We start from the raw sequence: 15948 nt of genomic DNA, 5'->3' as shown, positions 1-15948 counted from the left end.
TTTTTTTATTATTAAGCCCTTACCCAGCCCTGTACAAATCAACAAAATAAAGGCTGGTGGGATTCCAACTGACTTTAAGGCTGGGGTCACACATGCGAGTTTTACGGACGTAAGAGCGCAGAAACTACGTCCGTAAAACTCGCATTACATACGGCACAATTATTCTCAATGGGGCTGCTCCTATTAGCCGTATATTACGGTTCAGTATTATACGGCTTTCTACGGCCGTACAAAATCGCAGCATGCTGCGTTTGTCAGCGTACTGCGCAAATAATACGCCAATGAAAGTCTATGGGGGCGCGAAAAATACGGATTCCACACGGACCTGCAGTGTGACTTGCGAGAAATACGCAGCGCTGTTAGTGAAAAGTCGGTAATTCAATTGCCGGCTTTTCATTTCTCCTGCACAAACCCGACATGATATGAGACATGGTTTTCATACAGTAAACCATCTCATATCCCCTTTTTTTTTGCATATTCCACACTACTAATGTTAGTAGTGTGTATGTGCAAAATTTCAGCGCTGTAGCTGCTGAAATAAAGGGTTAAATGGCGGAAAAAATTGGCGTGGGCTCCCGCGCAATTTTCTCCGCCAGAGTGGTAAAGCCAGTGACTGAGGGCAGATATTAATAACCAGGAGAGGGTCCATGGTTATTGGCCCCCCCGTGGCTAAAAACATCTGCCCCCAGCCACCCCAGAAAAGGCACATCTGGAAGATGCGCCAATTCTGGCACTTGGCCACTCTCTTCCCACTCCCTGTAGTGGTGGGATATGGGGTAATGAAGGGTTAATGCCACCTTGCTATTGTAAGGTGACATTAAGCCAGATTAATAATGGAGAGGCGTCAATTATGACACCTATCCATTATTAATCCAATTGTAGGAAAGGGTTAAAAAACACACACACACATGATTACAAAAGTAGTTTAATGAAATAAACACAGCGGTTGTTGTAATAATTTATTGTTCTCCCATTCCATTTCCAGGACCTCGCTTGGCAACATAATAAACGCACAAGATACATACCTTCTGCTGTCAGATCTCGTCCCACGAAGTAATCCATCTGAAGGGGTTAACTAATATTACAGGCAGGAGCCCTGCAAATGCAGCTGTGCTCCGTGCTTGTAATCCCCGGGGAATGAATGAAATGTAGGTCATTGACCTACATTTCCTTCAGTCGCGGTGATGCGCCCCTGCTGGATGTTCTCATGAACTGCAGCCTGGGAACTTTTTCCCACGCTCCAGGTCATATGAGGACATCCACCAGGGGGCGCATCACCGCGACTGAAGGAAATGTAGGTCAATGACCTACATTTCATTCATTCCCCGGGGATTACAAGCACGGAGCACAGCTGCATTTGCAGGGCTCCTGCCTGTAATATTAGTTAACCCCTTCAGATGGATTACTTCGTGGGACGAGATCTGACAGCAGAAGGTATGTATCTTGTGCGTTTATTATGTTGCCAAGCGAGGTCCTGGAAATGGAATGGGAGAACAATAAATTATTACAACAACCGCTGTGTTTATTTCATTAAACTACTTTTGTAATCATGTGTGTGTGTGTTTTTTAACCCTTTCCTACAATTGGATTAATAATGGATAGGTGTCATAATTGACGCCTCTCCATTATTAATCTGGCTTAATGTCACCTTACAATAGCAAGGTGGCATTAACCCTTCATTACCCCATATCCCACCGCTACAGGGAGTGGGAAGAGAGTGGCCAAGTGCCAGAATTGGCGCATCTTCCAGATGTGCCTTTTCTGGGGTGGCTGGGGGCAGATGTTTGTAGCCACGGGGGGGCCAATAACCATGGACCCTCTCCTGGCTATTAATATCTGCCCTCAGTCACTGGCTTTACCACTCTGGCGGAGAAAATTGCGCGGGAGCCCACGCCAATTTTTTCCGCCATTTAACCCTTTATTTCAGCAGCTACAGCGCTGAAATTTTGCACATACACACTACTAACATTAGTAATGTGGAATATGCAAAAAAAAAGGGGATATGAGATGGTTTACTGTATGTAAACCATGTCTCATATCCTGTCGGGTTTGTGCAGGAGAAATGAAAAGCCGGCAATTGAATTAGCGGCTGTTCACAGATATCGCGCTGAATGAAATCTAAATACAGAATATATATATATATGTGTCTCAATGACATATATATATATATATATATATATACTGTATATATGTTTTCCCTAACATTTGAGCACATAAATCCATTAGATGTCGGTTTTGCAAGCCTGCGCGAAAATCTCGCAGTACGGATGCCATACGGATTACATACGGAGGATGCCATGCGCAAAATACGCTGAAACACCCTGACTACGGATCAATATTTTGGGGACATTTCTCCGTATTACGGCCGTAGTACGGACGTATAATACGTGGCGTATTTTCTTACGCCATGTGTGACCCCAGCCTAATTGATTCACTCATCTCTAAATGATACACAGAATTAAATCTTAAATTCTATAATTCCATGTTTTGCATTGTGGGTCCATGTTTTGTACTGTAGCTGTGCACAAATACAACTCCTATACTCCTCATATGTCTGACCGTCCACCCGAATGCCTTGGAAACAAATATTTCATGACTAAGACCAGTACCAAAGGGACATCTCAGAGCTAAGTCACATGATTCACGAGACTGCTACTGGAAATTTAACAAGTACAGTTATCTGACTGGTGAAATAAGAGACAAACATGTTTTCATCCTGGACATTTCCTCTCTGATTCAGCCGATCTAAGCATAAAAACCACTAGATAATTTATCTTTATCATTTCTTCTGTGAATATGGAGTCCGAAAGCAGCATCGACCATCAGAGACTTTATGATAATGAAGAACATTCAGGTAGGAATTATTTCATCTCCTTTTTTATTACTTTAATTCGTTTTTCAATATTTCATATCTTTGCCTTTTATGTTACCCACCTTATAGGGAGTATCTGGGACTTTACAAAAAAAACAAGAAATGTATCTAAGCCTTAACAGACAGGTAATTGCAACTTACCTGCCTGTTGTGCACAGTGCCGTTCTTCCTCTCCACAGACCGCTCCTGCCGGGAATTTAGCTGCCTCTGCTGAGGCGATGGACCAGGACTTCCAACATCATTTTGACTGACAGCCAGCTCCCCCAGTTAGGCAGCGGGGAACCGGCTGTCGATCAGAGTGACCTCGGAACTCACACCCCCATCGACAGAGTAGCAGAAAAGAAGCCTCCGCTCTGTTGACGTGACGTCAGCAGAGGCTTCTGAATCCCCGACAGGAGTGGACTGTGACTGCTCTGTGCCGGCGAAAAATGGCGCCAGACAAAACAGGCACGTAAGTTGCAATTACCGACCTGTTAGTGCTTAGATACATTTTTTGTTCTTTGTAAAGTCCTGGATATAATCCTTTAAAGCAGTTGTTCACTATTTAGAAAACTTTCTTTGATCGGCCGCAGTAGCTAAAATAAAACGAAACGAGCATTTCGTACCTTCCTTAGGTGCAGAGTGTTACTAAGGTCTCTTTCACACTTCTGTCTTTCTTTTTCCATCACAATGCGTCGTTTTGTGAAAAAAACGGATCCAGCATAGACTTGTATTAGCGACGGATTGTGACAGATGGCCACATGTTTCATCCGTCGTGCACTGGATCCGCCATAAAATTGCTGTCCGTCAGGCGGAGACAGCGCACAGAGGAACGTTTTTTCTGTACGTCGGAAAATCGCTTAGCGACGGATCCTGCGCTGTCCGTCATTAGCTATAATGGAAGCCTATGGGCGCAGGATCCGTCACTGACTGTCAAAAGCAGGAATCCAGCGACGGATGCCGTCTTTTGAAACTGACAATGCACGGAAGAATTTCCCGTCAGGGAAAATCTCTCTTGCTCTCTCTCTCTTTTTACTACTGATGCTAATAAAAATAAAAAATCTTGATGTTCTCACCTTCCGGCGTCCCTCGCAGCCTTCCTGATGCTCGTGATACTCCCGTTCCCAGTAATGCCTTGCGAGACATTGACCTGTGATGACATAGCGGTCAGACCGCTACGTCATTGGGTCATTCTCACAAGGCATTACTGGGAACGGGAGCATCGCGAGCATTGGGGGGCTGCAAGGGACGCCGGAAGGTGAGCATATCAAGATTTTTTATTTTTTTTAATTATTTTTAGCATTATATCTTTTTACTATTGATGCTGCATAGGCAGCATCAGTAGTAAAAAGAGAGAGAGAGCGAGAGAAAATTTCACTGTCCGTCATTTAACATTATATATTTTTACTATTGATGCTGCATAGGCAGCATCAATAGTAAAAAGTTGGTCACACTTGTCAAACACTATGCTTGACAGGTGTGACCAACCTGTCAATCAGTTTTCCAAGCGATGCTACAGATAGCTTGGAAAACGCTACGGATCCGTCAAAAAAACTGCTCCAGTGCATCCGTTTTTTTACAATCTGCACAGGATCCATCTTTTCAACATTTTGACGGATTGTGACTGATTATAAAACACAGAAGTGTGAAAGAGGCCTAACTCTACCATGGGAGGGTCATATTTTTTTCATAAGCTTCACTAAAGCTTATGAAAAAACTTTTTTAAGGACCGAGACCTGCAGCTTCCAACAGATGACACTATAAAGTTCAAGTTCTCTCTGAAGAGGCAATTTGCATATTAAATTTCCTGGAGTAGCATTGCAGGGTGAATAATCCTCCTTATCTTGGCATGCCAGAGCCGGTATGTCACTCTCCGCAAAGAGAAATGATACCCCTTACACCTGAAACCTGCTAGTAAATTGCAATCAGCAATGAGACTACAAGGCTGTATTGACAAGTTACCGCTACACTGCATTATATTATTTTATTACCCTGATTGAGATTGAACTGCTACGTTTTTGCAGCAACTGCAGGAAAGCTTATCTTGCTTGTTATTTCAATATAAGGATAAATGACTTCCACATCTTAGGCTTCTTTCACACTTCCGTCGGTACGGGCCCGTCGCAATGTGTCGGGGCAACGTACCGACGGACGCTGTGAAATAACTGCAAGACGTGGGCAGCGGATGCAGTTTTACAATGCATTTACTGCCTATTCTGCAGTCCGGGGAGGAGGGGGCGGAGTTTCGGCCACGCATGCGCGGTCGAAAATGGCGGACGCGACGCACAAAAAAAGTTACATGGAACTTTTTTGTGCCGACGGTCCGCCAAAACACGATGCGTCGCTAATGCAAGTCTATGGAGAAAAAACGCATCCTGCAGGCAACTTTGCAGGATGCGTTTTTTCTCCAAAACGACGCATTGCGACATACACCATAAGACGCAAGTGTGAAAGTAGCCTTAGCCTGGGTTCACATGTTTTGGATGAGGTGTTTGGAGATTTTTTTTCAGGACCATATTTTTGGCACAATTTTTTTCTAAATCCCAACAAAAAATGAACCATGACCACAGCGTGTGAATGCAGCCTTAGGTTGGAGTCACACTAGCGATTTTAAAATTGGAAATTGGTCCGATTTTGTTTGTGCAAAGATAAATGAGCGTAATGCAAGTGTCGCGCATTTCTCATAAGAGTACAATCCAATTTTTCACACCGATTTTCACACGATTTATATCAGAGTGCAGGGTGATTGCTATCCGAATGCAATGCGATTTTAACATGAGCTTTTACATAGAGAAATTCTCTATGTCATTTATACATTGCTTTCAAAGGAAATATTCTTCAAAACACACACACACACTATTTTTGAGTAAAATGTAAATTGTTCTTTTATTCTAGAAACTACTGACAACATGTCTCCGAAGTTCCAAGCAATACATTTTTTATTTATTTTCTGAAAATGAGAAATAGTCAAAATAACAAATAAAGCAAAAAAAACAAGTTCATAATCATTTAGAAACAACAATACTAATATTTTAACTCAGGAAGCGTTCAGAAATCAATATTTTGTGGAATAACCATGATTTTCATTCACAGCTTTTATTCGTCTTGACATGCTTTCCACCAGTCTTTCACACTGCTTTTGGGTGACCTTATGCCACTTCTGGTACCAAAATTTAAGCAGTTTTTCTTTGTTTGATGGCTTGTGGAGTTAATATGGAGCATGCAGGACCGGATTGTGGCAGTACGGCCCATAGGAAAAGAGCATCTAATGGATGCCCAGGCTGCAGATACGTACAATAAAAGAGCCACGGTCAGGACCTTTTAAAGAAGGAGAAACGGTGTTGGTACTAGTGCCCACCCCAGAGAGTAAGCTCATGGCCACGTGGCAAGGGCCATATGAGATATGGGGGAAAGTGGGAGAAATGAATTATAGAGTGTACCAACCCGGAAAAAAGAAACCAGAGCAATTATACCATGTCAACCTGTTAAAAGCCTGGAAGGACCAGGAATGTTTGCTCACAGAGGCGACTCCGGTCATACCAACGGGGATCCCTTGGGCGCTGGCCAAAGACACAGCAGGGTCTCAGGTTAAAATAAATGAGGTTCTCACCAAACAGCAGCGGTGGCAGGCTCGGGCTCTGGTGCAGTGGAATACGGACGTATTCTCAGAGCTGACGGGGCGGACCTGTGTGATACAATATGACAATGTCAAAGAGCCCGAGACCATACTGAGTGCCAGAAGCCTGAAGGCAAGCCATCGCGGCCGAGGTGAAGCAAATGCTCCAGTGGGTAGTTTGATTAAATATTTTCATTATCAAAAAGCTGCCACCCCAAAACTAGTTAATAGGCCTGCAGTTTCACCAGTCTCCAATTTATTTATGATCTCTCCAGCTGTTTTCTGAATAGTTGTGCAGCGCCCCAGAGTCCTGGTCATTGCAGTACTGTTGCTCCGCCACTAAAGGGGGCTATGGTACGTCTGATGGCACTGAAGGGGTTCACCTGACAAGGTATCACAGACACCAATACACTTCACAGTCTGGCCTCCAGGGGGAGCTAAGGGTGCTATGTATTAGGCCACTCCTCACAGTCTGATAAAACTGGGGGTTAGATAGGAAGTTAGACAGAAGCTGACTGGGTTGGAACCAGGCAACATCCTGTGGCAGAGGGTGTTGCAGGGGAAGATTCAGGGGGGTCCCTGTCAGGGGTGGGATCCTGACAGAGGCCTAGCGAACAGAAAGAAAGTTACGGGACCGCGCCTGCACTTCATTGCGGCGGTACCCCAAGAAAGGACAAGAAGCGAGGTTTATTGTGAAGAGTGAGAAACGAGATCAACGCAACAAGGAGAAAACACCAGTAGGAGTCGTGCTGTAAGATCGAGGCAACAGCCTACTGAGGCGCGTAGCCGGTGGCCAGAAACGCCGAGGAAGTACTGGCTCCAAGCCTTACTTCAAACCAACGGCAGGACAGTCAGTTATAGGCGGGCTGTCTCACCTGTTGTGAATTTGCTTTTTGCTCCCTCTAGTGGTTACTAGTTTTTTGACTCTGGTTTTTCTGTCATTCCTTTTATCCGCACCTGGGTCGTTAGTTAGGGGTGTTGCTATATATAGCTCCCTGGACCTTCAGTTCAATGCCTGGCAACGTAGTTATCAGAGCTAGTCTGCTGTGCTCTTGTCTACTGATCCTGGTTCCAGTTATATCAGCTAAGTCTGCCTTTTGCTTTTTGCTATTTGTTTTGGTTTTGTATTTTTGTCCAGCTTGTTCCAAATCTTTATCCTGACCTTTGCTGGAAGCTCTAGGGGGCTGGTGTTCTCCCCCCGGACCGTTAGACGGTTCGGGGGTTCTTGAATTTCCAGTGTGGATTTTGATAGGGTTTTTGTTGACCATATAAGTTACCTTTCTTTATTCTGCTATCAGTAAGCGGGCCTCTCTGTGCTAAACCTGGTTCATTTCTGTGTTTGTCATTTCCTCTTACCTCACCGTCATTATTTGTGGGGGGCTTCTATCCAGCTTTGGGGTCCCCTTCTCTGGAGGCAAGAAAGGTCTTTGTTTTCCTCTACTAGGGGTAGCTAGATTCTCCGGCTGGCGCGTGTCATCTAGAATCAACGTAGGAATGATCCCCGGCTACTTCTAGTGTTGGCGTTAGGAGTAGATATATGGTCAACCCAGTTACCACTGCCCTATGAGCTGGATTTTTGCATTCTGCAGACTTCCACGTTCCTCTGAGACCCTCGCCATTGGGGTCATAACAGTTTGCCAGGCCAGTATTAAATGTTTAATGCATTGCAGAAGAGGGATTATAAGAAAGAAGATTCAGAGTTGTTTTTTTTTTTTTTTTTTTTTTTCTTTCTTCTTCCCCTTTACCTCAGAGTGGCTATGCTTGCTGCAGACATGAATGTCCAGACCTTGATTACAAGTGTGGACCAGCTGGCTACTCGTGTGCAGGGCATACAAGACTATGTTATCAGAAATCCTAGGTCAGAACCTAAAATACCGATTCCTGAACTGTTTTCCGGAGACAGGTTTAAGTTTAGGAATTTCGTGAATAATTGTAAATTGTTTTTGTCCCTGAGACCCTGTTCATCTGGAGATTCTGCTCAGCAAGTAAAAATTGTTATTTCGTTCTTACGGGGCGACCCTCAGGATTGGGCTTTTTCGCTGGCGCCAGGAGATCCGGCATTGGCTGATCTTGATGCGTTTTTTCTGGCGCTCGGTTTACTTTATGAGGAACCCAATCTTGAGATTCAGGCAGAAAAGGCCTTGCTGGCTATGTCTCAGGGGCAGGACGAGGCTGAAGTGTATTGCCAAAAATTTCGGAAATGGTCCGTGCTGACACATTGGAACGAGTGTGCACTGGCCGCTAATTTTAGAAATGGCCTTTCTGAAGCCATTAAGAATGTTATGGTGGGTTTTCCCATTCCCACAGGTCTGAATGATACTATGGCACTGGCTATTCAAATTGACCGGCGGTTGCGGGAGCGCAAAACCGCAAATTCCCTCATGGTGTTGTCTGAACAGACACCTGATTTAATGCAATGTGATAGAATCCTGACTAGAAATGAGCGGAAAATTCATAGACGCCGGAATGGCTTGTGCTACTACTGTGGTGATTCTACACATGTTATCTCAGCATGCTCTAAACGTATAGCTAAGGTTGTTAGTCCTGTCACCGTTGGTAATTTGCAACCTAAATTTATTCTGTCTGTAACTTTGATTTGCTCACTGTCATCTTATCCTGTCATGGCGTTTGTAGATTCAGGTGCTGCCCTGAGTCTCATGGATCTCTCATTTGCTAAGCGCTGTGGTTTTACTCTTGAACCATTAGAAAATCCTATTCCTCTTAGGGGTATTGATGCTACACCATTGGCAGCAAATAAACCGCAGTATTGGACACAGGTTACCATGTGCATGACTCCGGAACACCGCGAGGTGATACGTTTCCTGGTTTTACATAAAATGCATGATTTGGTTGTTTTAGGGCTGCCATGGTTACAGACCCATAATCCAGTCCTGGACTGGAAGGCTATGTCAGTCTCAAGTTGGGGCTGTCGTGGTATTCATGGGGATTCCCTGCCTGTGTCTATTGCTTCTTCTACGCCTTCGGAAGTTCCGGAGTATTTGTCTGATTATCAGGATGTCTTCAGTGAGTCTGAGTCCAGTGCACTGCCTCCTCATAGGGACTGTGACTGTGCTATAGATTTGATCCCAGGCAGTAAATTTCCTAAGGGAAGACTGTTTAATCTGTCGGTACCTGAACATACCGCTATGCGTTCATATATCAAGGAGTCTCTGGAGAAAGGACATATTCGTCCGTCTTCTTCCCCTCTTGGTGCGGGATTCTTTTTTGTGGCAAAAAAGGACGGATCTTTGAGACCTTGTATTGATTATCGGCTTTTAAATAAGATCACTGTCAAATTTCAGTATCCTTTACCGCTGTTGTCTGACTTGTTTGCCCGGATTAAGGGTGCCAAGTGGTTCACCAAGATAGACCTTCGTGGTGCGTACAACCTTGTGCGCATTAAGCAAGGTGATGAATGGAAAACCGCATTCAATACGCCCGAAGGTCATTTTGAGTACTTGGTGATGCCTTTTGGGCTCTCCAATGCGCCTTCAGTTTTTCAGTCCTTTATGCATGACATTTTCCGGAAGTATCTGGATAAATTTTTGATTGTTTATCTGGATGATATTTTGGTTTTTTCTGATAATTGGGATTCGCATGTGGAGCAGGTCAGGTTGGTCTTTAAAATTTTGCGTGAAAATTCTTTGTTTGTCAAGGGCTCAAAGTGTCTCTTTGGTGTACAGAAGGTTCCCTTTTTGGGGTTCATTTTTTCCCCTTCTGCTGTGGAGATGGACCCAGTCAAGGTCCGAGCTATTCTTGATTGGACTCAGCCCTCGTCAGTTAAGAGTCTTCAGAAGTTCTTGGGTTTCGCTAACTTCTACCGTCGTTTTATCGCTAATTTTTCTAGCATTGTGAAACCTTTGACGGATATGACCAAGAAGGGCTCCGATGTAGCTAACTGGGCTCCTGCTGCCGTGGAGGCTTTCCAGGAGTTGAAACGCCGGTTTACTTCGGCGCCTGTTTTGTGCCAGCCTGACGTCTCACTTCCCTTTCAGGTTGAGGTGGATGCTTCGGAGATTGGGGCAGGGGCCGTTTTGTCGCAGACAGGCCCTGGTTGCTCTGTTATGAAACCTTGTGCCTTTTTCTCTAGGAAGTTTTCGCCTGCCGAGCGAAATTATGATGTGGGCAATCGGGAGTTGTTGGCCATGAAATGGGCATTTGAGGAGTGGCGTCATTGGCTCGAGGGTGCTAAGCATCGTGTGGTGGTCTTGACTGATCACAAAAATCTGATGTATCTCGAGTCTGCTAAACGCCTTAATCCGAGACAGGCCCGCTGGTCATTGTTTTTCTCCCGCTTTGATTTTGTTGTCTCGTATTTACCAGGTTCAAAGAATGTGAAGGCCGATGCTCTTTCTAGGAGCTTTGTGCCTGATGCTCCTGGAGTCGCTGATCCTGTTGGTATTCTTAAAGATGGAGTTATCTTGTCAGCTATTTCTCCGGATCTGCGACGTGTGTTGCAGAGATTTCAGGCTGATAGGCCTGAGTCTTGTCCACCTGACAGACTGTTTGTCCCGGATAAGTGGACCAGCAGAGTCATTTCCGAGGTTCATTCCTCGGTGTTGGCAGGTCACCCGGGAATTTTTGGCACCAGAGATCTGGTGGCCAGGTCCTTTTGGTGGCCTTCCTTATCAAGGGATGTGCGGTCATTTGTGCAGTCCTGTGGGACTTGTGCTCGAGCTAAGCCTTGCTGTTCTCGTGCCAGCGGTTTGCTCTTGCCCTTGCCTGTCCCGAAGAGACCTTGGACACATATCTCCATGGATTTCATTTCTGATCTTCCGCTATCTCAGGGCATGTCCGTTATCTGGGTGATATGTGATCGCTTCTCCAAGATGGTCCATTTGGTTCCTTTGCCTAAGCTGCCTTCCTCTTCCGATCTGGTTCCTGTGTTTTTTCAGAACGTGGTTCGTTTGCACGGCATCCCTGAGAATATTGTGTCAGACAGAGGATCCCAGTTCGTTTCCAGGTTCTGGCGATCCTTTTGTAGTAGGATGGGCATTGATTTGTCGTTTTCGTCTGCTTTCCATCCTCAGACTAATGGACAGACGGAGCGAACCAATCAGACTTTGGAGGCTTATTTGAGGTGTTTTGTCTCTGCTGATCAGGACGATTGGGTGACATTCTTGCCGTTGGCTGAGTTTGCCCTTAATAATCGGGCTAGTTCCGCCACCTTGGTTTCGCCTTTTTTCTGCAACTCTGGTTTCCATCCTCGCTTTTCTTCGGGTCATGTGGAGCCTTCTGACTGTCCTGGGGTGGATTCTGTGGTGGATAGGTTGCAGCAGATCTGGAATCATGTGGTGGACAACTTGAAGTTGTCACAGGAGAAGGCTCAGCGCTTTGCCAACCGCCGCCGCGGTGTGGGTCCCCGACTACGCGTTGGGGATTTGGTATGGCTTTCTTCCCGCTTTGTTCCTATGAAGGTCTCCTCTCCCAAATTTAAACCTCGTTTTATTGGGCCTTACAAGATATTGGAAATCCTTAATCCTGTATCTTTTCGTCTGGATCTTCCTGTGTCGTTTGCTATTCACAATGTATTTCATAGGTCCTTGTTGCGGCGGTACATTGTGCCTGTAGTTCCTTCTGCTGAGCCTCCTGCTCCGGTGTTGGTTGAGGGCGAGTTGGAGTACGTGGTGGAGAAGATCTTGGATTCTCGCCTCTCCAGGCGGAGGCTTCAGTACCTGGTCAAGTGGAAGGGCTATGGTCAGGAGGATAATTCCTGGGTGGTCGCCTCTGATGTTCATGCGGCCGATTTAGTTCGTGCCTTTCATGCCGCTCATCCTGATCGCCCTGGTGGTCGTGGTGAGGGTTCGGTGACCCCTCACTAAGGGGGGGGTACTGTTGTGAATTTGCTTTTTGCTCCCTCTAGTGGTTACTAGTTTTTTGACTCTGGTTTTTCTGTCATTCCTTTTATCCGCACCTGGGTCGTTAGTTAGGGGTGTTGCTATATATAGCTCCCTGGACCTTCAGTTCAATGCCTGGCAACGTAGTTATCAGAGCTAGTCTGCTGTGCTCTTGTCTACTGATCCTGGTTCCAGTTATATCAGCTAAGTCTGCCTTTTGCTTTTTGCTATTTGTTTTGGTTTTGTATTTTTGTCCAGCTTGTTCCAAATCTTTATCCTGACCTTTGCTGGAAGCTCTAGGGGGCTGGTGTTCTCCCCCCGGACCGTTAGACGGTTCGGGGGTTCTTGAATTTCCAGTGTGGATTTTGATAGGGTTTTTGTTGACCATATAAGTTACCTTTCTTTATTCTGCTATCAGTAAGCGGGCCTCTCTGTGCTAAACCTGGTTCATTTCTGTGTTTGTCATTTCCTCTTACCTCACCGTCATTATTTGTGGGGGGCTTCTATCCAGCTTTGGGGTCCCCTTCTCTGGAGGCAAGAAAGGTCTTTGTTTTCCTCTACTAGGGGTAGCTAGATTCTCCGGCTGGCGCGTGTCATCTAGAATCAACGTAGGAATGATCCCCGGCTACTTCTAGTGTTGGCGTTAGGAGTAGATATATGGTCAACCCAGTTACCACTGCCCTATGAGCTGGATTTTTGTATTCTGCAGACTTCCACGTTCCTCTGAGACCCTCGCCATTGGGGTCATAACACTCACCTAAATCACCTAAGCAGACATAGGAGGCAACAGTGGGAGAGGGGCGACTCTAGGGTCCCGGAAGAACTCCCGGCCTACCAGTCATACGGGTGCGTCCTAGCCATATCATCTGGGGGACGGAGAAGAACATCAGAATCAGTTGTGAGGGAACATCAGAAACAGACACAACAGTTGTGAGGACTATCACGTGGTGCTCAGCAGGGAAGGACTACAACACACAAGCGCTAGAAGGAAGGCACAGATTTCCACCTGCAAAGGGAACTCTGGAGGTGCCATCGGACCAGCCGGTCTCCGTCAGCCCTGTTAACCGTACTCTGGACTGAGGATCCTGAAGCCTTCAGTAAAGAGGTAAAGAGACTGCAACCCTGTGTCCTCGTTATCCATCGCACCCTGCACCACACAACATCACTCTCCACTTTTACTGGATGCCCCTTAGCAGGGTCACGGACCGGGTCTAGACACCGTGACAATCCCAGAACCAAGACAGAGAGGCCCGGTACCGGGTACCCCTCGGCCCTGCGATGGTGGGGGCGCTCCAGTTGCGTATGAGTTTAGTTAACGCTGGTGCAGAATCATGCCACTTAAGGCCACTTTCACATTTTCGTCTTTCTGGTACCGTCGCAATACGTATATTTTTGAAAATGCAGGATCCTGCAAAAAAATTTCCTATAGACTTGTATTAGCGACGTATGGACTCACGTTTTGTCCGCCGTGCACTGGATCCTGCAAAATGCGATGGCCCGTCTTTTGCAAAAAAAAGTTCAAGGGAACGTTTTTCTGTACGTTGTATGCTGTGTTTCTGACTGCACATACCCGGCAGGAAATCTCGCTCTCTCTCTCTTTCCTCCCCGGGACTTTAGACTGGACAGCGGACCCCTTGAAAAACTGCGTCCGCTGCTCATGATATACACTGTTTCATAATAAAGGGTCAGAAATGGCGCACTCAGCAAATATAGATGTTGCTCAAAGGAATATATGAATACTAGAAAAGGGTAACCTTTGGCACTCAATAAATTCAAATAATTTTTCTTTGAAAAGTAGATTTTATTGGTGTCCAGCCGACTATAGACCAACAGACATATTTCCAACGTTTCGGCAAAGTGCCTTTCTCAAGGAAGTCTATTCAAAGAAAAACATCACCATAAATAATCCATATACACATCATGGAACCTCATGAAAACAACTGCACAAAGACATATAGGGCTGAACAAATCACTCAATATATGGAAGAAGTTTTCTTTAAAAAAATGTGTAAAAGAAGCATGTGTAAAAAAGGGAAAAAGAAAGTGAACCAGATAAACCAATAGAAAAAAATCACCATAGTAACCAAAAAAAAGAGAAGCAAGTTTATTTAAAGACTATATATATATATATATATATATATATATATATATATATATATATATATATATATATATATATATATATATATATACACACATATATATATATATATACTGTAGGGGTTCACTCGCTCAGATGCGTAGGATGAAACAGGAGGCACATTCTCTTCAGTGTTCATGTAGGTTTATTCACTCCATAAACCATTTAAGTCAGCAAAATAAAGGTAAACAGCCTTACAAATAGCCTTTGGCTCAGGCATAGGGAAACAAATCTCCGTTCCTTCAGGCTCAGTCCTGAAGCCTTAACACACTGTGGAGGCTTGCCCCTCCACACACACAGACTCCTGTCTGTAGTGTCCGCCCTGGACACATGGAAATCTGTCCACCATGACAGACTCCCACACTCACTAGCATGTGCCAAACACACCTCCATTATGTAGCCTGAAACCACACCCAGGTACCTGTCACATGATTAGACATGTGGTTCTGACATCACCACAGGTCCTGAAATAAACATAGATAGGCATGGTTATGCCCCTTACCCAAGGGTGAGGTATATGGGTAGCCAGACCCTCCCATCTCTCATAGCTACCCGTAACCCGGACCCAAATATACCAAACAATTCCTTATTGCTTTACGTGCATTACAGAAAACACTCCGGGTTACATCACAGTGACAAGCCTTCTCTGTGATACATACCTCCCGTCGACTATACAACCTTTAGCCATGCTACATACCTCCCCCCTCTGCCTAAAGCTTGGCACTTGTCCTAAACCGACTAGAGACCCCTCTCAGTCGTCCCTGACAGCCACACCGTCTGTCTAAGTCAGGGCCTGTTATTGAACCCTTTCGTCAGCATTTGTCAACCCTTTCCGTCACATCCTATGATAACGATGACCCCTTGTCATCTCGTCTGCTACAGGATCTCCCGCTTAAGTCACTGAGCCCTGAGCTAACTGAGGAGTCACTATTTCTAGCTCTTCCAACTGACCACCTTCGGTTCTCTCTCGGTTGTTGATCTCTCCTATTGTCTTTCTTCGGAGAGCAGCTCTTCTCTTTACGTCTATATCCTCTGTTAACTTCAGCTTGAGGACTTCCAGGCTTTAGAGCACCTCTTCGCCTCTCTGGCAGCTGTTTATTAACTTGCAGTCTCTCAGGTCTCAGCTGTTCTACCTCCCTTAGGTATGCCATGCGATATTCCAGGAGCATCTGGATATTCCTAAGACTCTCTCTGGATCCGACAACCAGGAACGGAACCATCCCATCTTCACCCATGGCCTGGACCTCTTCATCAGCCGGTATCCTCAGTCTCTTCAGACCGGATTTATCCACCATCTCCTGCATCACTCTCCCAAGTTTCCCAATGACTTTCGCCACCAGAACTTTGGGTACTTGGACTGTGTCTTCCACTAAGCCCAGCCGACTAAGAGCTTTCCTTTCCACACTCCAAACGTCGAACGGCTTCATCATTCTTCAAAATGATCCTCTGTTTTGTACGGAGGCAGTGTTGGTGCATATCCCTCAGGATAGCCACCCGCTTCACT

At 45.4% G+C, this 15948-nt stretch overlaps 1 protein-coding gene across 1 annotated transcript in view; it reads left to right on the top strand.

Annotated features, from left to right (window-relative positions):
- Positions 1-2672: 2672 nt before the first annotated feature.
- LOC143774465 (hepatic lectin-like) overlaps positions 2673-15948 on the top strand; it is an 89895-nt gene continuing 76619 nt past the window's right edge. The window contains exon 1 of the mRNA XM_077262081.1: positions 2673-2854. Coding sequence (XP_077118196.1) covers positions 2797-2854 — 58 coding nt within the window. The 5' untranslated portion in view covers positions 2673-2796. The remainder of the gene's footprint in view (positions 2855-15948) is intronic.

Source organism: Ranitomeya variabilis, chromosome 5 (assembly GCF_051348905.1).
Source record: "Ranitomeya variabilis isolate aRanVar5 chromosome 5, aRanVar5.hap1, whole genome shotgun sequence".
In the NCBI taxonomy this organism is placed as follows: Eukaryota; Metazoa; Chordata; class Amphibia; order Anura; family Dendrobatidae; genus Ranitomeya; species Ranitomeya variabilis.
The sequence above is the reverse complement of the archived record's forward strand: the minus strand, read 5'-3'. Positions and strand labels throughout refer to the sequence as shown.